At 37.7% G+C, this 23,300-nt stretch overlaps 5 protein-coding genes across 12 annotated transcripts in view; 3 read left to right on the forward strand and 2 right to left on the reverse strand.

Annotated features, from left to right (window-relative positions):
- The window catches only part of LOC106748500 (serine/threonine-protein kinase PAK 1), a 4,859-nt gene extending 1,457 nt beyond the window's left edge, over nucleotides 1-3,402 (reverse strand). For 2 of the 4 annotated variants that reach the window (XM_014627088.1, XM_014627089.1), the window contains exons 1-6: nucleotides 3,091-3,171; nucleotides 2,087-2,282; nucleotides 660-828; nucleotides 437-566; nucleotides 241-358; nucleotides 1-158 (exon numbers count right to left, since the gene is read on the reverse strand). The exon at nucleotides 1-158 is cut by the window's left edge and continues 174 nt beyond it. In XM_014627088.1, coding sequence (XP_014482574.1) covers nucleotides 1-158; nucleotides 241-358; nucleotides 437-566; nucleotides 660-828; nucleotides 2,087-2,282; nucleotides 3,091-3,146 — 827 coding nt within the window. In that variant the 5' untranslated portion in view covers nucleotides 3,147-3,171. Of the gene's footprint in view, nucleotides 159-240; nucleotides 359-436; nucleotides 567-659; nucleotides 829-2,086; nucleotides 2,283-3,090; nucleotides 3,206-3,315 lie in introns of those variants that run through there. The other 2 variants (XM_014627086.1, XM_014627087.1) reach the window with 2 other exon arrangements.
- An 825-nt stretch (nucleotides 3,403-4,227) lies between these two features.
- Nucleotides 4,228-8,406, forward strand: LOC106748502 (protein farnesyltransferase subunit beta). Of its 2 annotated transcripts, none has more exons than XM_014627092.1 (7): nucleotides 4,228-4,315; nucleotides 6,238-6,354; nucleotides 6,483-6,602; nucleotides 6,771-7,009; nucleotides 7,333-7,633; nucleotides 7,738-7,979; nucleotides 8,120-8,406. In XM_014627092.1, the coding sequence occupies exons 2-7, from the start codon at nucleotides 6,241-6,243 to the stop codon at nucleotides 8,319-8,321; spliced, it is 1,218 nt and encodes a 405-aa protein (XP_014482578.1). In that variant the 5' UTR covers nucleotides 4,228-4,315; nucleotides 6,238-6,240; the 3' UTR covers nucleotides 8,322-8,406. The 2 variants fall into 2 exon arrangements, with proteins under 2 accessions (XP_014482578.1, XP_014482577.1); XM_014627091.1 differs by lacking the exon at nucleotides 4,228-4,315 and adding an exon at nucleotides 5,603-5,949.
- A 628-nt stretch (nucleotides 8,407-9,034) lies between these two features.
- Nucleotides 9,035-11,766, forward strand: LOC106748503 (sorting nexin-12). 2 transcript variants are annotated; one of them, XM_014627093.1, is made up of 6 exons: nucleotides 9,035-9,076; nucleotides 9,162-9,392; nucleotides 10,528-10,623; nucleotides 10,850-10,974; nucleotides 11,067-11,246; nucleotides 11,330-11,766. In XM_014627093.1, the coding sequence occupies exons 2-6, from the start codon at nucleotides 9,228-9,230 to the stop codon at nucleotides 11,421-11,423; spliced, it is 660 nt and encodes a 219-aa protein (XP_014482579.1). In that variant the 5' UTR covers nucleotides 9,035-9,076; nucleotides 9,162-9,227; the 3' UTR covers nucleotides 11,424-11,766. The 2 variants fall into 2 exon arrangements, with proteins under 2 accessions (XP_014482579.1, XP_014482580.1); XM_014627094.1 differs by lacking the exons at nucleotides 9,035-9,076; nucleotides 11,067-11,246 and having other exon boundaries at nucleotides 9,085-9,392; nucleotides 11,325-11,766.
- A 553-nt stretch (nucleotides 11,767-12,319) lies between these two features.
- LOC106748501 lies at nucleotides 12,320-17,372 on the reverse strand. 2 transcript variants are annotated; one of them, XR_001374764.1, is made up of 6 exons: nucleotides 17,240-17,372; nucleotides 16,863-17,104; nucleotides 15,546-15,725; nucleotides 14,404-15,466; nucleotides 12,936-14,285; nucleotides 12,320-12,838 (listed from the first exon to the last, which is right to left on the reverse strand). XR_001374764.1 is itself a non-coding variant. In XM_014627090.1 (5 exons), exons 2-5 carry the CDS (start codon nucleotides 17,052-17,054, stop codon nucleotides 14,203-14,205), a joined length of 1,518 nt encoding a protein of 505 aa, XP_014482576.1. In that variant the 5' UTR covers nucleotides 17,055-17,104; nucleotides 17,240-17,372; the 3' UTR covers nucleotides 12,320-14,202. The 2 variants fall into 2 exon arrangements, 1 of the variants encoding a protein (XP_014482576.1); XM_014627090.1 differs by having other exon boundaries at nucleotides 12,320-14,285.
- A 945-nt stretch (nucleotides 17,373-18,317) lies between these two features.
- Nucleotides 18,318-23,300, forward strand: part of LOC106748507 (ATP-binding cassette sub-family E member 1) — an 8,183-nt gene continuing 3,200 nt past the window's right edge. Inside the window, exons 1-8 of one of the 2 annotated variants that reach the window (XM_014627103.1) lie at nucleotides 18,318-18,386; nucleotides 19,284-19,522; nucleotides 19,814-20,029; nucleotides 20,143-20,350; nucleotides 20,435-20,621; nucleotides 20,906-21,312; nucleotides 21,986-22,298; nucleotides 22,531-22,765. In XM_014627103.1, the coding sequence (XP_014482589.1) occupies nucleotides 19,310-19,522; nucleotides 19,814-20,029; nucleotides 20,143-20,350; nucleotides 20,435-20,621; nucleotides 20,906-21,312; nucleotides 21,986-22,298; nucleotides 22,531-22,765 (1,779 nt within the window). In that variant the 5' untranslated portion in view covers nucleotides 18,318-18,386; nucleotides 19,284-19,309. Of the gene's footprint in view, nucleotides 18,424-19,283; nucleotides 19,523-19,813; nucleotides 20,030-20,142; nucleotides 20,351-20,434; nucleotides 20,622-20,905; nucleotides 21,313-21,985; nucleotides 22,299-22,530; nucleotides 22,766-23,300 lie in introns of both variants that reach the window. The other variant, XM_014627102.1, reaches the window with a different exon arrangement.

Below are 23,300 nucleotides of genomic sequence, written 5' to 3' on the forward strand. Positions count from 1 at the left end.
TTTCTATCTAACTGAGACTGGTGTTGCTGTTGTTGTTGTTGTTGCTGTTGCTGTTGTTGTTGTTGCTGCTGCTGCTGCTGCATGCCATTTCGTTGCGGTGAGCCCAACGCTGTAGTTGTCAACGGGGGCGGTGGTTCCTCTTCTATGGGTTTCGTGTACTGTACAGAGCGAAAAGATGAAGTATCACAGCAACATTAATCATCTACAATGCCACAGATACGGTCTAAGAAAAGCACTTACAATTGACTTCGTGCGTTCCGGTCGAGCGGAGATCGGCGGAGGCGGCGGCTCGTCTTCCTGCTCGGAACTGGTCGCACACGCGTCCGTCGGTGTGCTACTCGGACTACTGCTACTCAGTCTGTAACGTTGTCGTTTCTCAGAAAATATTTAGACAACGGGGGGTAAAGACGATGCGATAAAAGTGTAAAAAACTCACCTGCTCAACGACTGCTGAGAATGTGAGCTACCAGACGCTTGGGACATTGCTTGTCCGCGAATGTTACCACCCACCCCCGTGTTGATACCTATTCCCATACTTCGAGGACTACTCGCCCTTTCGATTGGAGCTGAAAATGTAACATGATTTCATCGTGTTAATGTGTGAGACGATGATAGTGAATAAATGTTGCATATGTGTGCACAACTGGCTCAATACTCACCGACCACCCCGACCATCTTGGTTGTGGTCATGTATTTGGAGCCTTTCGCTTCTTTACTGCTACTATCGTACCAATTTAATACATCCAAAACAGCTTGCGGATTCTTCTTTTGTTCTTGCTTACTGATATTGCTGGACATAAGCAGTCTCGCCCACGCTTCCGGCATACCCTACGAAAGAAATCGGGCACCGTGAAGCAACATGCGTTATCGCGCGAAACAAACTAGTGGTAAATAATTAGGAGTTTCTATCAAGTATAACGCTAGTGTGCGTCTAAAGTGCACTTATTGTTATCAATTCTAGAATTTAAGGCATGCAATTGTAGAAGAATAAAAATTGGGAAACATATCAGAGTCATACATCTGTATAAATGCTGGTAGATTTTAATCGTGACATAATTAAATCTATACTTATCAATCGTTTTGGAACATGTTTAGAAATCAAAACAATTGTGTTTGGTGTAGTCGTCTTCTATTGTTATTTTATACACATAACGTGTGACATACGGGGCAAAATAAAAACAAACGAATAGATTGATTAGAACGAATATATACACATATATATATATGTATGTATATATTCTCTTTTGTAATACAATTTTTTAATATAGAGTGGACAATTGAGAAGATTTAATGAAGTCACAATTTCTATAAAAAGATTATTTAGATACATGCACAATGCCAGTTTTGCGTTAATAAACATTTTTTTAATACGATATTGCGCAAAATTTCACCAATTTAAATAACCTATTGATATTGTCGGAAATTATTCTGTAAGAAAAAAAAAAGAAATTGTATGCAACGTCGACTAAAGCTTATATCAATCCACAAAAGCGACCACAACCTATGTATTATAGTAGACTCTCTAACGTTGGTATTTCAACGGAAAATAGACACTTAGATCTTGTAAACCGCAACGGAAAGAAAGTGTCAAACCACGTGGTGTATGTACAACGTAAAATACAGGCAAACTAACTCGTATTAATTTACTTACTTTCAGTGGCAGCTTGAAAGAAATACGTGTTTTGTTAGTTTATCATGTGAAAATAATAGACATAAGAAGCGTCGGACAAATCACCAAATTACCAAAATACCCTTTCTTAAAATATCTATATCTATAAATATAGATATAGATGTCACGCATATATATATATACACATATGCATGAATAAGTGTCCTATAGTCCATTTTGATTAGGTACGGAGGATCCATGTGAACCATACGAGAACGTACGTGACGATGCAATAAAATAGCTACGACATTGGACCACCAAGAGTATGATAATGCTTGTATTTCTCCCCATCTCTCCCATAGATACTCCGCACCGTGATACAACAGCAAAGCGGTAAGCGAGTGCATTTTGAACAATATAGTGTAGAGAGAGGCAACTGTGACTGTGTGCGAGTCCGAGAGTCGCGCGAAAACCTACCGTAAATTCACCGGTTACAGCGTCAAATCCCACGTGAACGGTGTGCTCGAAATTCGTGGGGTAACTGATATTGGGCTTGTCCTTGTTCTCCTTCACCTTCATCTTGCCCTTCAACGTCTTTTTCTTACGTTCATCAGAGTCTGGTTCTTTAGGCAGTGGACGCATGTCCACTGGTAAATTAGGCGCAGATTCACCCCTGAAAACATAATCACATGATCACTAACAAAAATTGAACAATCCATCATTACACAATCATTACGTACATGTGCAATGCATTATAGGTATGCACAGTGAATTCACGGTGTATTTTGCATTGTACTGTTCGATTTATATTGTTCGATATCATATTGCATTGAGAAGAACGATATTTATTACGGAAAAGAAATTGTCGATACTTTTGCTATCATGAGCAATATAAAGTAAACAAACCAACGTAACATCAAGTTCTGTGTATGTGTAGATATGTATAGAAACTATTCCGTTTAGACTTTCAAATCTGACAAGATTGGAATTATATTTAGATGTTTCAGATAATATTCTTCTACTGTGATAAAGCAGTCATCAAAAGGTCTACACTAAGAGATTTTAGCAATCACTAACTTAATATCTCTTTAACTTGGGAGAATATTCCTGTATACATAAAAAGCAATGCACATGAAACTTGCGGCCGTATTATAGAATTATTACGTATATACTTACACATTAATTCTATCTATGTAAATTTATGATACTTATGCAAGCACTTTTAAATGGCATCAATTTTATTACATATTATACATTACACTAATATCTGGAACAATTATATCTATAAGCAGATAGATTTTTCACGAATGAATAAAAACCTACGAAGCAATTATACAATATATTGTATGCAGGTATGCATTGGTAATTTTTAAAAGGATGAGCGCAAGACCAGGTAGTGCTTCGCAAGATCTACTTTCACTTCTACGAATCACTTACAAGATAAGTTGTAGATTTGTACCAGATAACAATATGAATTGTACCTGTTTGACGTCAATCGTACAGGAGGTGCAGGGGGTTTGTCTTCCTCATCTGACATGTTGTATCTGCTTCTGTTCCTTTGTTGCCAGTCTATCCTCCGTTGCTGCGTCTCTGTGCCTTCAAATCGAATCCACGTTTCGTGTCAACGAGCGTATATATATATCTATATTTATACACGCTTCGTCGTCACGATTTTCACTTTCAGCTGCATGAGAAAATTTCCTTACGAAGAAATACGAGGTTGAAGTCGGCGAGCTGTGGCGACGACGACAGTAACAACGACGGCAACAACGACGACGGAGACTACGATGATGACGGCGTTGCTCACGAGTTTCCAATTCCGGTAATACCCACGAATTCGTCGAAAGGCACACCCGGCAAGATAAGTAAGTAGGTAGATAGCGGCGGAGGTCCCCTCACCGCGCCGTAAGGACACCGCTCATCAGAAAATCCCCGGTACCGGCTGTGGTGCGCGAACCTGAACGAACGGAGTCATGGCCGACCGAGCGGGTATCGGCGATTAGAGCGTAGGAATCGGAGCGACTTCGAGGCTCCCTCGTGGGTGTCGCTTCCCTTCCGGCGCCAAGAGACGCTGCTCGCTACTTTTCTCGCTCGATCACCGGGGTGGTTGGCTGTTCGCCGTCGGCGGCGTCCAGCGACGACACACGGGTCAATGTCGCGGTGGGCACACTGGGGCGCATTCGAGGACGGCGAGGAGAGAGCGTTTCTGAAGCGTGATTCACGCACGGGTGCAGGCACCCCGTCGCATCCTCGAATCTTTCGCCTCGTCCTCCCTCTCTCCCTCCCTCTCTCTCACTTTTTCTTTTCACTCTCTTTCTCTCTCCCTCTCTGTCACTCGCCCGCGCTTGCGTGCGCTCATAGCTTTCTCTCGTGTCCTCTCACTCACTAAGCTCACTCACTCACTCACTCACTTCTATACTCTCTCGACGTCGCGCCGACTATAATCGCGCTTCTCATCGCGCGCTCCCGCGCACTTACCAGACTTACTCTCGCACTCGCGAGCGAAAAAGTGCGTGCAACCCACGCGATACACACAACGACGGAACATATATAGCGCCCAGTGGCGGATTTAGATCCATCGCGACCCTACGGTGCAACACGAGCGGCGTGCCGCTCCCATTCTCCGTGATGTGACAGTTGGAAAAGTATTCCTTTCTCTTAAGGCGAAGCCCTGCGGACTCCGGCTTACTTTGCACATATATACATGTACGTAATTCAGCTTCGGTGTACAGCCGATTCACATGCGTGATATTTCCGCTTTTTTATTCTTCCGGTACACTCTGGTATCATCCCTTCTTCTTCTATCTCCTACTCCTTTTCTTTCCTTTTTTTTCACCTCCTCTCTTCTCGATTACTATCTCCCTGCTGTCCCGAGGTTCTCTACAGTTCAGTCGGAAAAGCAGGAGATGCGACGACAGCTCTCGGTCGTCGCCGTTCTTTCAACGTTCCTCACATCTGATCTGATTAACGCCGCGCTCGATCAATCAGACGTCAATCCTCATCGTGATCGCGCGGACATCACTCACGGAGAGAGATAGTCGCGGTGACGACGTCGATAACAGGACGAAACATACCCGCTTGTCTGGCGACTTTTTCTTTCTTTTTTTATCCATCCACGCGTTCTGGTAAGAAAGTTCGCTGTCACGTCGTCCTCCGCCACCACCGGTATGCTTCTTCGCGAAATGAGAGTGCGCTAATCTTTCGCCTATGATCATTTTGTCTTTTCAGTCGAAATTGTCAATTACGGTTTCTGTGCTGAAAATAGCTACGCATTTAAGATTTGATGGAAGAGAGAGGAAGAAAAATTATGAGATAATAAGCTTCATCAGAGTTTTCGCATACAATTGTAACAAATGTAAACGATTAAACTGATGAACCAATTGGGATATTGTTTCAAGTTTGAATGCAAACCGCCATTGGATAGCTTGGATATTACTATGCCTAGGGTCACCAGAAGTTTTTGATCACACACATCGTATCTATATATTCATATATCATGATTGTTTCCATTATTTAAAAAGATATAAACAATGCTTCATATACTTCTTTTTTATATTAATTTTATATTTTGCGTTACAAACGCTTAACCTGCATAATATTTTAACATAATTACTTTTTTTTGTTTTCGAATAATCTATAATCATTGGTTTGTTCTTTATAGCTGAACTGGCTTCTCTAGTTCAATTTTTCTGGGGGAAAACCCTATTTCCCTATGTATCGATACTTTATCACCCGACATTAAAGCCCGTATCAGATTACGGATTGGAGATTGAGATTTAATTGAAAATTGACCAATCGGTGCAAAGCTCACTAAATTTCACTAAACCTGAGTTCAGTTAACTTTGTACTGATTAGCCAATTCAATTCAGTCTTAATCCCCAATCCATTGTCTGATGCGGACTTAATGTACAGTGCTGTAGTGATTAGCGGAACGCTGCCCGAATCGGGTCGAGTCAACAAATCAACAACGTCATAATAATTACGAATAATTCAAGAATCAAGCCTCTGTGTAGACAAGATGCGTATGACCGAACAATTCTGGTGACCCTAGTATCTCTATTATGTCGGCAGCGAATTACGTTTTATTGACACCGGGATACATGAATATATGAAATATATACGGGAATTTACCTAGAGCTGATAGTCTTTATTTTTACCTCGTCGATGTTTATAGTGGTTGATCAACCACTGTACGAGTCACGCGTGTTATTTCATGTTATTCTTCAGCTTTGTCACGTCCTTGTGCAATTACCATAACGATGAGACTTATGGTAAACAGCTTTAGATGTTAAATTTAGTCTCTGTTACAAAGAATCATTGGTTAATAAAATAAATATAACGTAAGTATCACTATATATCTGTATAATAGCATTGCATAAGTTCAAACATAAATTTACAAAACGTGAATTTACAAAATTATATTTATGTTATACCAATAAAATATACCAATTTATAATTTTTCAATGAAGTACTTATTTAAGTTCTTTTTAAATAATATATAGCAAAAGATTTGTAACAAAATACATTTATAATTATTTCGATTACACTTGGAGATGCTATGGTGATCAATCAGTTACTATTATTCTTACTGTTCACATTATAAATTAACAAATCATTATTATTAACAGATTATGGATTTGGAGTTTGATGAAATATCAGATATGCCAAAAATTAGAAGCTATGAGGAAATTTTGGGTCAAAAACAAGATGAAGAAGGATTTGAAACTGCAACCACAACCGAACAAGTATGTATTTCTGTGTGAAAATGCAAATATATACTTTACTGTAATAAATTACATATTTTTATGTTATATTTAATGTTAATACACTATAACGCAAGTTCAACTGACTAACTAGTTTCAATTTGAATCAGAATCGTGTTGAAGGCGACGTGCTTACATTATATCAATTATGTAAAGAACCAACTTTAATTAGACAAAGGCATATTGGCTTTTTAAAGAGATCAATCAATAATTTAAGTGAAGCTTACGAGGTAGGTTTATGGTTCTTAATATCGATATAGATAATATATAATCTTACTAATATAATTTATATACTGATGATTGATGGTACTACTGATCAATCTGATATATTCTTCCCATATATGACAACATTCGAAGTATGATAAAGTATTTTTTTTGAGTATTTATAACTGTTACAGTGTTTGGACTGCAGTAAGCCCTGGTTGTGTTACTGGATACTACATTCGCTTGAAATATTAGGAGAACGTTTAGAAGACACAGAATATTCAAGAATAGCAGGCTTTCTGGCGAAATGTCAATCACCGGAAGGTGGTTTTGGAGGTGGCCCTGGACAATATCCCCATTTAGCCTCCACATACGCTGCTGTAAATGCATTGTGCACTATTGGTACGCAAGAGGCATACAATGTGATAGATAGGTATGCATGTTGATATATCGCAAGGTATAATTTGTCGTGCCATGTTACATCATACTCAAAGAATCACTACATTTTGCGCATTGCTCGAAATAATTAGCGGATTGCTTCTTCAAACGTTCACATGACTCAACGAACATATTAGATGTTGCATCCTTCGATAACGCTATTTTTATCTTGAGTAAACCTACTTATATAAATGCATCCTATTTTAGCTTCTTTTTTACTTTCTGATGTTTAGTTCAAGGTACAGAATTACACTCCTTGACATAATTTTCCAAATCTCAAACGATATATATTCAATATAAAAATAATGGTAATTTCAGAAAGAACTTGGGGCAGTTTTTAGCGTCTTTACGGGGGGAAGACGGTTCTTTCTGCATGCATGCCAATGGGGAAATAGACATGCGAGGAGCGTACTGCGCTCTAGTTGCCGCGAAATTAACAAATGTGTACACTCCGGACATGTTCAAAGGAACGGAAGAATGGATAGCCAAGTGTCAGACATGGGAGGGTGGGTTTGGGGGTTGTCCAGGGATGGAGGCTCACGGTGGATATGCGTACTGTGGTTTAGCAGCGCTTGTGCTCCTTGGGAAAACTCACATGTGCCGTTTACCGGCACTCTTGGTGAGAATCACTGATATATTAGAAAATTTAGGATTACTAATAAAATCTTTATCCTTAGATTAGATCACAATACACTTGCTCTTTTCCTTTTCTTTTTTTTTTAGAGGTGGATAGTGAATAAGCAGATGCGTCTAGAGGGTGGCTTTCAAGGACGTACCAATAAACTGGTGGATGGTTGTTATTCGTTCTGGCAAGGCGGAGCGTTCCCGTTGATTCACGCTATCTTGTCGAAGGAGGAAAAAGTGTTTAATTCCAGTTACTGGTTGTTCAATCAAGAGGCCTTACAAGAGTACATATTAGTCTGTTGTCAACATCCACACGGTGGTCTTCTGGATAAACCGGGAAAGTATGATTCATTTATATTAGTAATTGTATTACTAATTGCAAAGATAAAAAGTGTATCCTTTCTTTTTATCAACGATAATTGCGGAAGAACGTACATCATCATGACAACGTTCATTATTCATCCTTTTGTACCTTTTTCAGAAACCGAGACATATATCATACATGTTACGCTCTCAGCGGATTATCAGTTGCGCAAAATTCACCACAGCCGTCGATCGTTGGATCAAAAGTAACAAATTCAGTGGCGGTCATACATCCTGTCTACAACCTGGTAGTTTCCTCAGCTACGAACGCGCTGAAGCACTTTGGTGCCCTACCGATACCTGATTTTAATGCATCTTAGCTATTTTAAGGTGTATTATATATATATATATATTTAGGTTTCTTTTTTCTAAAATATAAATTTCAATATATTACATAAATTATTATTTTGAATGTGCCTCTATTTAGTAAAAATATACACACAGGCCGGTATAATATTTTCGTGAAGGAATTACAGCTTGTTGAGTTTCGCCTATGTTTTATGTTATAATGAGAAGTACATCTGATCAGTTCTTGAGTCATACTACTTAAGAAATAGAAGGTACCTCCTGCTTTATCATTTAGTCATATCATAACCTCAGTTTCTTGTTAAGTATAGTGGCGACTCGTAGCGGAGATTCTGGAACTAAATTTCAGAAATAACGGGTCTAATGATTTCGTAAACCCGTTATTTCTGTTTATAATTTCTGTCACTAGTAATAAAATTTATCAGGCACTTAATAATTACGAGAGCATTGAGAGTTACATATAACTGGTCTTTAAAGATGTTTTTTTTCAAATGTACTCGATCGTAGGAGAGAACGGTATTTGTCTAACAATTGTTTACGCGTACACACATATCACATTGTCGTCGTCTTAACGTCGCCCGGCACGGCGTTGCGAATCAGCTTTGCAAATCTGTCTGTCATTTGCTCGATGGTTTCGCTGCCGCACGCAGAGGCGCATTTTGACGCATCGGGCGTACATGCGCAACGCCAGACGGAGAGCGAGAGGGAGAGAGGGAGCGCACGAGGGAGCGAGCGAGAGAGAGAGAGAGAAAGAAAGAAAGAGAGGGAGGTAGGCAAGTTGCGTCAAGTTACCGTGCGCTGTCATTTGGCGGCGTTTCGTTATTCACTGTGTGTGTCAGTAACGCATTTCGTAGAGAGGTGATCGAGTCTCAGCCGGGCGGCACGGTAACGGCGTGTTCCTCAATCGAGCACCGTAGGAAATGGCGGACACGACTGTAGACGCTACGCGACGCCTGAACGTGAAAAAACAAACGCTGGATGACGCTTACGCGGCGCCCGCCAACTTCCTCGAAATCGACGTAATTAATCCAATCACACATGGTGTCGGCAAGAAACGTTACACCGATTACGAGGTCCGCATGAGGGTGAGTACACGCACATAGTGCATTTGACTTCACTTATCCGTCTCTCTCCGTCTCGGAGGGTGTTCGGCCTCGCGCTTTCGAACGTTACTACGAGCGCAACTCGTTATCAACATATTGCTGCAGACGTACGTACGTTTGCTCGGGGATTCCCTTTCGCGCGATTTCCGATCCACGCGGACCGTCTCTTTCCGTTCTCGACGACGACGACGGGCGTTTTTCACGTTTCAACATTGTTCGTAACGTTCTATTACGTGCTGTGATTGGGTGGTATCGTGGGCAGTACCCGCTATCGGCACAAGCAGATAAAAGCTCGAAAACCACTCGGTGCCCCGAAGCGGATACGAGTCTCGTCCTCTAAATTCGGCCTCGATATATATCTCGTGTACTTCTCTTTTTGTGATATTTCCATTTCGAGATGGTTCGAGAGGCAGAAAAAAAGAGTTCGATAAGAATACAGGAAGGTTCTCAGGTCTCGCTATCTGGATCGTACCGATGTCCTTTTTCGTGGTAACTGTGATCCTCTTGAGAATGAAACTAGTATTATATCAGCTGTCCTTCTATCATATCTGTTGTGTGATAACACAGGCATAGATGTAGTACATATATTTACAAATCTTACTTAAGATATGTAAATCTCTCGAACTTAAGAAGCTGATTTAAAAATATCTTACGTGAAAGAGAACTTGTATCTATATATATATATCTTTGTGAGAATATATTATTTCAACATGACGTATGATAATCTATTATGGGATACATTTCAGCTCTGGAAAAGCATTCGGTTAAAACTATACTATTACTGATCAGACATGCAATAATTTATATATATAACGATGATATACATCTATACAATGTGATATTTACCCAAACTTAATAAATATCTAATAAATATGTTGTTGGTTTAACGTATTTAAATATTCGATACATGAATTGTTAGATGGAATAATAGCATGAATACGTGACATCTTTACATGGTAGTTGATTATTAGTGGTACAATTGGCAGAGGTGGTATTACAAAGGGATATGTATGGAATAATCAGTAATACCGCAGTATTACTGATTTTTCAGAAATAAATGTGAAGATAGCAATTATATGCCATTATTAATAATATTTCTATACTAATCAACTTGCAGACAAACTTACCAGTCTTTAAAGTAAAGGATTCAACCGTGAGGAGACGATACAGTGATTTCGAGTGGCTGAGGAATGAATTAGAAAGAGATAGTAAGGTTAGTTGATGAAATGAAGTATGCTGTCTTCTAATAACATGGCATATAAATGGCATTATAAACGCAGTTACCTTTAAAAAATATTTAATAATTTCGATATACTTCTTTATACTCGAGATTAAATATGTCGATTGTTTCGACAAAGTTGCTCACACACCTTTATTAAAAGTAATTTATTTCGAAAGAAGTACATCATTGCTACTTAATCATCATATTTTTCCACAAGATTGTAGTGCCACCTTTACCAGGGAAAGCCTGGAAACGTCAGATGCCTTTTCGTGGAGACGATGGCATATTCGAGGAGGATTTCATCGAAGATCGGAGGAAAGGCTTGGAGGTTTTTGTTAATAAGTAAGCTCGCTCACGTGTAAACATGCATATAATTGACACCTCGAAACGGCCACCGCCATCACAGTTTAAAGAAAGTTTCCTTCCCTCAATAGCCCTTTCAGCGCTATGAACCCGTCATATATATGTGTTCCAATGCTAACGTGTATTACGTCCAGTCTGGCGGCGTATCGCGTTCGATCGAAGGTTTTTTTAGTGCTGAAAAGGTTAAAGGAACGGCCATTTACTACGCCCGACAATCGGACAAATCGTCACAGGTCGTCGTTGAAACACGTGTACGAGAGCGTGAATTATACCTGCGACCGATACACCGAATGTAAGCAACTGACAGTCTACATTGTTAATTATTTCAGAATAGCCGGACATCCCTTGGCACAGAACGAACGATGTTTACACATGTTTCTACAGGAGGCTGTAATAGACAAGAACTATGTACCTGGAAAAATACGTAATACATAAGTACGCTCGTAAGGAAGTATCACAAGAATACCTTTTTCCACCAAGCCTTTACTACCTACTCATGAGAGAGAGGTCACGTTTTCATTGTATTGACATCTTATTCGGAAATTTACACGTCCCTCGATATTTTTGCAACAGTTAAACTTGAGCGAACTTCCAATTGCGCTACGACCGTCGAATCGGAACACGTGTTTGGGGATGTACACACACACACACACACATTCACACATTTAGTTCACTCTCCGTAAATATGCTAATCTACGATATAAAAATATAATAGCTAAGCGTCTTTATATGGAGGAGGAGGAAATAAAATAGAGTAAATCGGCAAGATCACTCTTACTTGTTAGTGGGTTGATTCTGTCTACTGTTATCATGATACTGTTTATAACAAAAGGAGAATAAGTAAAAAATAAAAGAAGAAATGTTATCATTCGTAAATTATGTCGTGTGAAACGAACCCTTCGTAACAGTGCTAAGTAATTCCGATAATGTACGGTAGCAAGACACTCGTTTGACATATTTAATACATATTTCATACTGTGAGCCGTTAGATGGAATAGTAGCATAACATGAGTCATGAGTGAAACATTTTCCTCGGGTAATCGGTAGTTCATTAGCGGTACGACCAACCGGCGAAGAGACACAAGTGGGAAATGTTGAATAAATTTGTCGTGTGTCATTTTTGTTGGAAAGAAAATCGATGTATCGGTGGTTTATTTCCATTAATTAAATTAATTTTGCGCATCACTTTTAACAAGCGCGTTACGAATCGGGAGACTTGATTTCGAAACTGCTGAAATACGAGTAAAAATATTCCATCTCGAACAAATACGAGTACTCTTACTATTTTACTATTTTAATCAAGAATGGACTGCAGCTTATTCTCTTTTTTTTTTTTCTTTACGTAAAATCACTCCGCTTGTGTCACCGATAAATTATCTCATATACATCTCGCTTCGATGCATGATTAATCTGACACGATACGATAGAGTTCTCGCGGTCCGCTCCGTATAAAAGAAAAAAGTACTAAGAGAGAATGTCACGGCTTGCAACTACTGTTTCGCTCAATGACTCCTGCGCGTCCGTGTGTGAATTGCTCAAGGAAGATCAATTGTGTTGTAGAACGTAGTGCTCACCGGTTTTCTTTCCTTATTATTGTATTATTATTATCTCATTGTTGTTATTATTATTATTATTATTATTATTATTATTATTATTATTATTAATCGATGTTATTAATATTACTAGGCTAAATAACTAACCTTTATCATTGTAAAGAACTATTTTATATATTCGCCAAACTTATGTACACACACCCGCACATATACAAAAAGCGTATATAAACGACTAGCTCATCTTCTTCAGTCTCGACCAGCATTCTCGCTACTAAACAGGCCGTGCAAATCTATAAATCAGATAAATGAGATACGTTACACGAAGCCATACCGAGTTTAAGTCGATACGCTAATCGAATTTCAAATTGGTCACTGATTACAGCTTACCTGTGTGGTGAATCAATGTGGAGAATTAATGTTTTAAACGAAAGGAAAGGATCGATTATATATATTATATTATATATATATTATATATAATTTCCGTGCCTGCCGCGGCGAAAGCGCATCTTTGGAGCTTGTTCGGTGCTTTGTGAATCTCCTTGTTACATATGACTTCTTGATTTTTATATGTGTAGAATATCTAGTATATTGTTATCAATTAGTATCATCATTATGATTATCACTCTACGATCATCGTCATTGCCATTGTCATTATTATTATTATTATTATTATTATTATTGTCGTGGACATAATTTTATTTTATTATCGTTATTGTATCTATATATTATTCAAAAATCAATAGTAAAGTTTATCAATTATACTTAGTGTTTTTTTCTCGATTTTGCGATTTTGCCCGCTCACATGTTACACGAAATCTCGATTTCCGTGTTCCGCAATACAAACTAAAATTCACGACGCGATCTCTCCTTACCGGGAGAGATTTTACCTCGTGACACCGCAAGGACCAATCGCTCTGATCGACTGTCTAAATCTGTTAATCGCTCGGTCATCATATCATTACAATAATAAATTTTGATTTTTGTCGCAGGTAAGATTCTCTTTGGTTTTTGTCGCAAGTAAGATCATCATTACAATAATAAATTTTGGCTTTTGTCGCAGGTAAGATTCACAAATGCTAGAATAGTTCTTTTAGACGGTATGATTTCCACAACAATTTTAGATGGTACGACTGCTGCAACAATTTTATATGCAACACAACGCATTCTCGTATATATTGATATTGAAAAATAAAAATTGTCACTATACGCCCCCCCCCCCCTATATTGTAGCCAAATTTTTACTTAGACCTGAACGAAAAAATCCATCGTGAAGCATCTCGACTCTCTGAACGTTCGAAGTGTTCTCGTCGTCCCTTGAGTTGTTTTCCATTTCTTACATTAGATACATGCGTATAGCAATTTTCGTCTTTCTTTCACTTACATGAGAAAATAAACTGGTAATTTGCACAAGAAAGAGAGACAAACTTTTGCATACACCTGAACAGAAATTGTCCATGTCGATCGTCGAGTCATTGTAGTAAAGGAATTACACACGTATACTTATATTATACATCATATTTTTTTATACAAATCTATGAGAGAATGAAATGATTTCAGGATCTTAAACAACAATAATTTACATTACGACGCACGATCTCAACGTTCTACTAACTTGCATTGCTATAATAATAGAATGAACAAAATGCCATACCAGTTAGAGATATATATCTTGCTTGGTCTTGATACACTTCTTGTTCTTGAAATAATTATTTATGTAAGTGCTCACACATTCTCGTTCTGAAATATACAAGAGAGAAAAAAAGACGGATGACAAAGTGTGCCGTTAATTGCACAAATGTGCGATGCTTAAAGTTTCCAATTCTGCGATTGATTTATTTATTTTATCATTACTCACCGGGAAACGTGTCTTTTATAATGAGCATATCCGCGATGTACTTTGCAACGGCCTTGAACAATTGTCGGTCCTTGATTTTCCGTTTCTTATAAAAAGGCATCAAGTACTTGACGATCCAGGGCGCTATCCTCTCTTTGCACGCCGACAGATGCTCCTCTATACAGATCGGCGAGTCCGGCATCATCTCTTCTTCGTCGGATTCACCGAACAATTGAAGGAATTTCTCCTTCAACATCCCGTGCCTTCGGTAATTCGTCATTGACAATTCGGTCATGATGGTTTTTAGCTTTGACACTTGGTGAACACGTTCCACGAGCCAGACGGCGTTTATCCTCTCCTTCTGCTTCGTATCTCTCACGTCGTTTATCTCGCTTTCGTCGGACTCGTTTGGCACGTTTGCCCTTTTGCTTCGCATCTCCTTGTAGCGACTGTAACTGACTTTACCCTCGCTCATATTTCTTATTGCCGCGCCGGATATGTTATTCGTTACAGTCGACACTTTGTTACTTTGCGACATGATGCTCGGCCCCGTCGCGTTCAAACATATCTCATTGATTTCTCTGTCAATGTTAGCTTTACTGACGCCGGAATACTTCTCTATCAATTTTGTAAGATCACTGCTGTCGTCGCTCTCGCAAAACATGTCCTCCATATGCTGCAATATCGAGTCCTGCGAATTCTCATCCTCATTCCCTTTCGCGTTCGCATCAGCCGTTACTCGAGAATCGCTCTTATCCTCAGTTTTTTGACTAGCATCGTTAAATACTTCCTTCAGTGTGTCTTCATCGCACGACATTTGTACATCCATTTCGTTATTAACGTCTCGTGTGATATTTTCATTCCCATTAAAGTTACTGGAATTCACGATGGGCGATGTCGTTCGTAACATTTCCTCCGAGTTGGATGTGATACACACGCTCTGTATATTATCGGTTCCATGTAGATCCACACATTTATCATCCGTTTGTACGAAAACATCAATTTTTTCCTTAGGTGCTTCTAAAAATATTAATAATTTCTTATATACTTTTTTGTTGACAGTGTGCGATTTTATGTCCGCAATCTGCAAAGATTAACAGATCACAGAATTATACATATATATAGTGAAGAAATGATTAGACGAAATTCGTTTATATTCTTACCATTTTCAACATGGTTTTTCTATATAAATTAGCTTCTAATGCCAATCGGACAGCATTTAGTTCCATCTGGTCTGCACATCTTTTTACTATAGCACTTGGGTCTTCGTCATTTCGTTCGTAACAAGTTATATAATTACTAAGTAAACATTTGTGAAGATTTGACAAATATACAGCACGAACCTGTATAAATAATGAATTATGTATATTATATAATAATCGATATATTGTATTATATGACAATAGTCCTAAGTAAAATGCACAAATGAATAAAATATATATCGTATATATTATTCTATTTAGCAAGGTTGGGTAAATTAATTTTTTAACTAAGTTAAACTCTAACTAAGTTTGCATCTAAGTTAAACTCTAAACTAAGTTTGCATTAAAAGTTATATAAATAATAATTAACTCAATTAAAAATTAAGTAAAAAATTAAATTGATTTTAAAGTTCAAAGTTAAAGTTAATTATTTACAAAACAATACATATATGTATATATATGTGTGTGGTTTTTCATAATTAACTTTTAAACATAGATTAAATTTATATGTGAAATAACAGAAAGGTATTTTTTCATAATATATTTTCTTATATAATAATTTATACATTATAATAGATTACACAAGGTATTTACTCTCTCTATCTGCATACAAGTGTTTTATCTTTAATTAAATGACATTCTGTATATTATAATAATTTAGAAATACTTATTAAATATTAATAAAAAATATTATCTTAAAAAAATTATAAGCAGTTTTTTTTTTCTTTTAAATCATATATTGATATAAGTTACCCACAGATATCATCTTAAGATAACACGTAGCCATAACATAACATTAGAAAAAATATAAATATTTCATTTGCTATAAACATTCCTTAACATAGCCTTGTTTAAAGCAATTTAATTTTGGCTAACCTGTTATTTTAATAAACAATATTGTTATACATTAAGTTATTCATTGGCCATTTTTCTACAGAATCTATATGTAATTTAAATTCAACTATAAAATATAAAATTAAAAATGTCGAAGATCTAATTTAGTCGCAATATCAATTCAATATCAATGTCAAAACTTGAAATATATATGTATTTGTAAACACATGTATTAAGTAAATATCCTTGGCACAAAATAAATTTAAAGTAAATGTCTTTGTGACATTTGTGATAAAGTTAAATTTGACGTACACACATTTGTTATACAAGAAAACAGTTAAACAAGGAAAAGCAGTATTGTAATAAAAAAATGTGCCAAGTATCGAGTATAAAATGTATGAAACAAAGTGTAAAATGCCATAAGAAAAACACACACAAACATACCATTTCGGTGAGACGCAGGAACTCGCTGGATTCACGATGCATAACGGAATTCTCCACGGAAAGCAATGGCAGGGGCATCGATAGGGGGTTAATGTCATCTACGTTCGTAGTATCGCCGTTGTCAATGCCGATGTCATCTTCTGTTCTCATTGTAAATGGCAGAGAAGCGTCGATACGGTCCGTTGCCATCATTGTGGCGGATGTTTTGTAATTACCGTTGCAATCACACAACAATGAATTACCTAGATACGAAGTCTTCTATGAGATATTAAAACAATGTATGACGCACATCACGCTTCCATTGTAATGACAAAGGTCTCACGACACCAATCCTTCCACCGTTCTTTCAAAACATGCAATCAATCGAACCGAAATACCTGTAATCCTATGGCATCCTACCGCGTCGATTAACCTATTAAGCAGACTGAAAACTCGTGTTATGGCTGCTGCACATAAAATGCGGAGAACGCTTGCCGCGCAGCAAGAAGCGACGCGTTAGCCAATTCGCTGCTTTTTCACGAGAGCTAAAAGCTTATTGGCTGCCGCGTCGCTACTCGCGTCGTGCGGTAAGTGTTTTTGCGCTTTGTAGTCCCGACGTCTGTTCGTTTTCGCTGCACCGCTGAACTAGTGCAATAAGTTGAAGTGAGAAAACATATACTTGTCTCGCTTCAACTTATTGCATTAGTTCAACGGTGCAGCGAAAACGAACAGACCTCTGGTCTACAATACGTGTTTTAAACTATGAGCCTTAAGAAATTGACCATTCACAGTTCAAATGTGAGGAGAATAATCGACTGTGATTGGTCTATTTCTCGAAATCTTGCGATTATGCGACTAATGTAGAACCAGCTTTACGTTTCGAGATACGCGAACGACCTCCAGATCTATGTATATTTTACTAGAAACTGCGAGCTAAGTATTAAAGTTAGGCAACAAATTGCTTCCACAAATTGCGGAGGAAAACTTAATTTTTCTGGGGGAAAACCTTATTTCCCTATGTATCGATACTGTATCGCTCAATTCTGCTGGGTATCGACACGTAACTTTTCCATAGGGTGGAAATGTGAAGAGTGAAAAGTCCAAATATTTCCAAACCAGAAAATTTAATTTTTTTCACGAACTCACATGTTAGGCTCGTATCACACTATGGATTAGGATTGAGATTGGATTGAAATTTGACCAATCAAAGCAAGTTCAAACAAACTCAAGTCACTGATCCATAGTGTGATACGAACCTTAGAGGAGAAGATTCATAGTCAATCCCCCAGGGGGTCATGAATGATCTTTTTTCGCATAAACTCGTGAAGAGAATAAACTTTCAAACTTGAAAACATTCGGAATCTTCACTCTTCATGTTTCCGCCCTAAAGAGAATTTACGTGATCGATGCTTTGCGCGCGCATCGCGAGATTACTTTCTTTCACCTTTTTGTCCCACGATTTCCCATCCTGGGCCTGATTGGCCTCCATTTTCCCCGAGCGCGGTAGAGTGAATGTTCTCTGCGAGAAGAATTGTTAAGGACTTGGTATGATAGTTCTTCCACGTTTATGATTTTGTAGTAGGTGCGTCTCAGCATGTTTCGTTATTGATATTTCCGTTGTAACGCGTTTTACACAAAAACAATTATTCTTCGATAACCTTTAAGTTAGCTTTGAAATAAATCTCGTTGAACGGCACTTTAGCTCTTACGAAATAGGTTAACGTCGCGTGGCACTAACAGCTTTTACATTTGTAATAGTTTAAAATCTCGTTGAAATCACCAACCGACTCGTTACTTACGTATTTTGGAATTTATTCAAGCAAAACAAGCAAAAAGATGATGTAAGATATGCCATAATTTTAATATGAAATGATTATTTAACAGTATATTCAGTTTGGTTAGGTCACGTGTTCGCAAATTATTTTGGGAAAAATCATGCAAATTAATGTAGTAGTAGTTACCACACCATTTTCTCATTCTAATTTCTCTTCATGAACACCTTGTGTATTTCAAGCTGTAAGAATTGAAATTGTTGGGGTGGATCACCTTGCTGTCATACTATTTTAGCTTTTGGAAACATTTGCGCAGAAAAATGTATTAAATATATTTTTTTCAATACCTGACACATACCGTTGAAATAAATATTTATCATTATTTCATTTGTTGTATATTATCGTCGAACAAGTAAGTCTCTGTATAAACTGGTTCAAAGTAAAAAAAAACAACAATAAAACTAATTAAATCAGAGCTAATCAGAGCTATTTATATATACCACTTACCCAGTAAGTTCTTTTACTCTTCTATTATATACTTCAGTTTGTTAAGATTGACATTAATCTTTAGCCAATAGCAGTAAAAGAATTAATTATTATCCTTTTATGGATGAATTATAAAGTATGTAATATATATACAGAGTTTAATATTGATTCATGTATGTTACAGTTTAATTAAGTCAATTTTCTATCGTCATGCCGCCAAAAAAATCTATGGAGGAAACGGATCGCTTGACCCGTATAGCAATTGTAAATTCCGATAAGTGCAAGCCCAAACGATGCAGACAAGAGTGCAAGAGGTCATGTCCGGTGGTGCGAATGGGAAAACTCTGTATAGAAGTTAACCCAAACAGTAAAATAGCATCCATCTCGGAGGAACTGTGCATTGGATGTGGTATCTGTGTCAAGGTATGGTAAAGAACAGTTATATAAAAGCACTTATGATGTAAAACTAATAAATTAAACTAATTTAAACTATTGAATTGAGTTAGCCATCCCAATAATTAGATATAATTAAGCAGCTTTCAATAATTAAAGTAATATAGTATTACAAGTAGTATATACATATTTCACATTATAATAACAATGTACAATAAAATAGTAATAATGGATAAAGCTAACAATAGCAATAAAAGTAAAAAAATAGCTGATCATAACGATAAAAATATAATTAGTACAAACAAAAATTGAATTTTGCAGAAATGTCCATTTGAAGCGATATCTATCATTAATCTTCCTAGCAATTTGGAGAAGGAAACAACGCATCGCTACTCGAAAAACTCGTTTAAGTTGCATAGACTTCCTATTCCGCGTCCCGGCGAAGTTCTCGGGCTTGTAGGTACTAATGGAATTGGTAAATCGACCGCCCTTAAAATTTTAGCCGGCAAACAAAAACCAAACCTGGGCAGGTTTTCCGTATGTAATACTTTCTCTACTGTAAATTATGTATTTACGTAAAAATATATTGACTTGAATCAGTCAATAATTAAAGGCCGAATAATACAGGGGTTTTTTTTTCGTTCGAATAGGACCCGCCAGATTGGACAGAAATTCTCAGTCACTTCAGGGGCAGCGAATTGCAGAATTATTTCACCAAGATCTTAGAGGATGATCTGAAAGCGCTTATCAAGCCTCAGTATGTAGATCAGATTCCTAAAGCGGTAAAGGGCACTGTGCAACAACTACTGGACAAAAAGGACGAATGCAAGAATCAAATGATAATCTGTGAAATGCTCGGTAAACGTTTGGATTTCCATCAGTTTTCGAGTATGCGTACGTATGTGTGTACACAGTTTCACTAACTACGTGCACCTCTTTTAGATCTGTTACATATACGCGATCGAGGTATTGAAGCGCTCTCCGGCGGTGAGCTGCAGCGATTCGCTTGTGCAATGGTATGCATTCAGAACGGAGATATCTTTATGTTCGACGAGCCCTCTTCATACCTTGACGTCAAACAGCGTCTCAATGCTGCTGTGACTATCAGATCCCTTATTCATCCTGACAAGTAAGTATTCATTGCACAAAAGGCTTCCCAGTGAGCAGAATGTCCAGAAACGACACGTAAGACAACCTCAAGATATCTCTCAGAGTTCTTTGAGAAACGTCGTATAGATGTTTCTTAAAGAACTCTTAATCCTAGTCCACAATAGATGCTTTAAGCCCCAAGCTTTAAATTCTCATTATAGGCCCCACTTTATGCGTCGATTTTGGACATTCTGCTCACTGAGTTATGACTAATCAGTTATACTTTCGATATATATATATACAATTTGTCTCTTAATGTGACAGATTTATAATCGTCGTGGAGCACGATTTATCGGTCTTGGACTATCTGTCTGATTTCATTTGTTGCCTCTACGGCGTGCCTGGGGCGTACGGGGTCGTCACTATGCCGTTTTCCGTGAGAGAAGGGATAAACATTTTCCTCGACGGATTCGTCCCCACGGAGAATTTGCGTTTCCGCGAGGAGTCTCTCGTCTTCAAAGTGGCGGAGAGCGCCACCGAGGAAGAGGTTAAGCGCATGAATCACTACGAGTATCCCGCGATGACGAAGACTATGGGCTCGTTTAAATTGTGTGTCGAGAAGGGCCAGTTCACCGATTCGGAGATACTCGTGTTGCTGGGAGAAAACGGAACTGGAAAAACGACTTTCATTAGAATGTTGGCCGGCAACTTGCCGCCGGATGATGGATCAGGTGAATTCAAGCATATATATATATATATCTAGAGTGTAACTATATAAGTGTTATTATTCTGTTATTTTCGGATGAAAAATCAAACATGGGAGCGACTCATTTTTCTCACTTTTAAGAAAAAAAACTTCCTTCACTTTTTACTTGACTCGAGTCTTTTAAAGAAGAAAATTCGATCATAAGAAATCATGTTCAATGATTAGATTCTTTAAAAATAGAAGATTCAATGAAAATAGAAACTACCAATGACTACGACAACACAATATATATAAAGAGAAAAACCGATTTTATTTTTCCAACATCTCGGAGATTCTTTCGGGTTCGAGTAGACACTCTGTGTTATGTGTATTTTTTGTTCTTCAAAATTCAAATTTTGCTCTTCATTGACTTTCACCATAAGTTCAGTATTTTTAATCTCTTAGAAGAGTGATATAATAAACAGTGTAATGTTTAATGTATAAATTATTTGCAAAAGACTAATTTTTTTTTAAAGTTGACTCATCATTTTTTTATGTTTTCAAGAATGAAAGGAACTTCACTCTTCTCACTATTTTTGTACAATTTTAAACTTTTTCTTTTTACAATTAAATCGCTCCCACGTCTGTCTGAAAAGAACGAGATGACGATTCTACTTGAAAACACCGGCTGTAATGCAAAATACGCGTTGCATTCGCAGAGAGTATTCCCCAGCTTCATATAAGTTACAAGCCACAGAAAATAAGTCCCAAGTCTCAGGGCATCGTCAGACAGCTGTTGCACGAGAAGATCAGAGACGCGTACGTGCACCCGCAATTCGTGACCGACGTGATGAAACCCCTGAAGATCGACGATATCATGGATCAGGAGGTGCAAAATCTCTCTGGGGGAGAGTTGCAGCGTGTTGCTTTGGCCCTTTGCTTGGGCAAGCCTGCTGATGTTTATCTGATCGACGAGCCCTCAGCATATTTGGATTCTGAGCAACGTTTGGTCGCTGCGAAAGTTATCAAAAGGTACGCGATACGACACCTGGTTCGATCGGTAAAGACAAAAAAGTCGATCAGAGACGACGACGCGCGAATGTTGACGCGTAATTTTAAGTGGTTGGGAAAGTTGTAACTTCTAAGGTCGGTACTTTTTTACAAGTGAAAAAGAAAATCAGACAGTAGGAACGAACGAGCTCTTTGAATGTTTAATAATTTGCATTGAATTTGAATCGAGATGTTTTAATAATTTGTATTTTAGGTTTATATTGCACGCGAAAAAAACGGGATTCGTGGTGGAGCACGATTTTATAATGGCAACGTATCTGGCGGATCGCGTGATAGTATTTTCCGGCACGCCGTCTCTGGCGACCGTTGCGCACAGTCCTCAGTCTTTGTTGAATGGCATGAATAGATTTTTGGAGCTGTTAGGCATCACCTTTAGAAGAGACCCGAACAACTTCCGACCGAGGATCAACAAGAATCAATCGGTGAAGGTACGTGTAATCTTTGCTGATGTCAATCGCTCCTCGAGTGCAATAGAGGGCTCCATTATAAGCTCGGTTTTTTGAGGCTTTGGTGTGAAATAAGTTTCGGTATAAAGCGGCACATAATATATGTAGTCGAGCTATTCATCTTCGGTAATTTCGAAGCTTCGAAGGGAACTTCAAACTCTTGAGTTTTAATAAGTCGAAGTCTCGAAGGTATGTTTTCGAAGACCGCAGTGTGAAGCTTCGTGGAGCACAGCTTTATGAATAAGATTGAAATTAGATAGCAAATTTAAACGTTCTTTTTTATATTGTAAGGCCTCTGGATACTCGATACAAGCTGTCGTTCTTTGATGTAAGAAACGAGGAAAATATAATAATATTTTTGGCATATTATAAAAATGTTAGAATATTAAAAAAATAAATAAAATAATAATAATATAGAAAAGTATATATGAAAAAGAAAATTATATATATATATATATACTCTTATCTCTTTCCCGTCATGTACGTATGTATATATATATATATATATATATATATA

The sequence above is a fragment of the Dinoponera quadriceps genome, unplaced genomic scaffold, assembly GCF_001313825.1.
Source record: "Dinoponera quadriceps isolate SergipeBrazil2010 unplaced genomic scaffold, ASM131382v1 scaffold2915, whole genome shotgun sequence".
Lineage (NCBI taxonomy): Eukaryota > Metazoa > Arthropoda > Insecta > Hymenoptera > Formicidae > Dinoponera > Dinoponera quadriceps.

What these genes read in the sequence shown, in the direction of transcription:
- LOC106748502 (XM_014627092.1), top strand. Translation starts at nt 6,241, where the DNA reads ATGGATTTGGAGTTTGATGAAATATCAGATATGCCAAAAATTAGAAGC. An exon ending in ATTTAAGTGAAGCTTACGAG is followed by an intron (nt 6,603 to 6,770) that starts GTAGGTTTATGG and finishes TAACTGTTACAG; the next exon opens with TGTTTGGACTGCAGTAAGCC. An exon ending in GCATACAATGTGATAGATAG is followed by an intron (nt 7,010 to 7,332) that starts GTATGCATGTTG and finishes TGGTAATTTCAG; the next exon opens with AAAGAACTTGGGGCAGTTTT.
- LOC106748503 (XM_014627093.1), top strand. Translation starts at nt 9,228, where the DNA reads ATGGCGGACACGACTGTAGACGCTACGCGACGCCTGAACGTGAAAAAA. An exon ending in ATTACGAGGTCCGCATGAGG is followed by an intron (nt 9,393 to 10,527) that starts GTGAGTACACGC and finishes ATCAACTTGCAG; the next exon opens with ACAAACTTACCAGTCTTTAA. An exon ending in AGGTCGTCGTTGAAACACGT is followed by an intron (nt 11,247 to 11,329) that starts GTACGAGAGCGT and finishes ATTTCAGAATAG; the next exon opens with CCGGACATCCCTTGGCACAG.
- LOC106748501 (XM_014627090.1), bottom strand. Translation starts at nt 17,054, where the DNA reads ATGATGGCAACGGACCGTATCGACGCTTCTCTGCCATTTACAATGAGA. An exon ending in TCCTGCGTCTCACCGAAATG is followed by an intron (nt 15,726 to 16,862) that starts GTATGTTTGTGT and finishes TTATTTATACAG; the next exon opens with GTTCGTGCTGTATATTTGTC. An exon ending in TATAAAAGACACGTTTCCCG is followed by an intron (nt 14,286 to 14,403) that starts GTGAGTAATGAT and finishes TGTATATTTCAG; the next exon opens with AACGAGAATGTGTGAGCACT.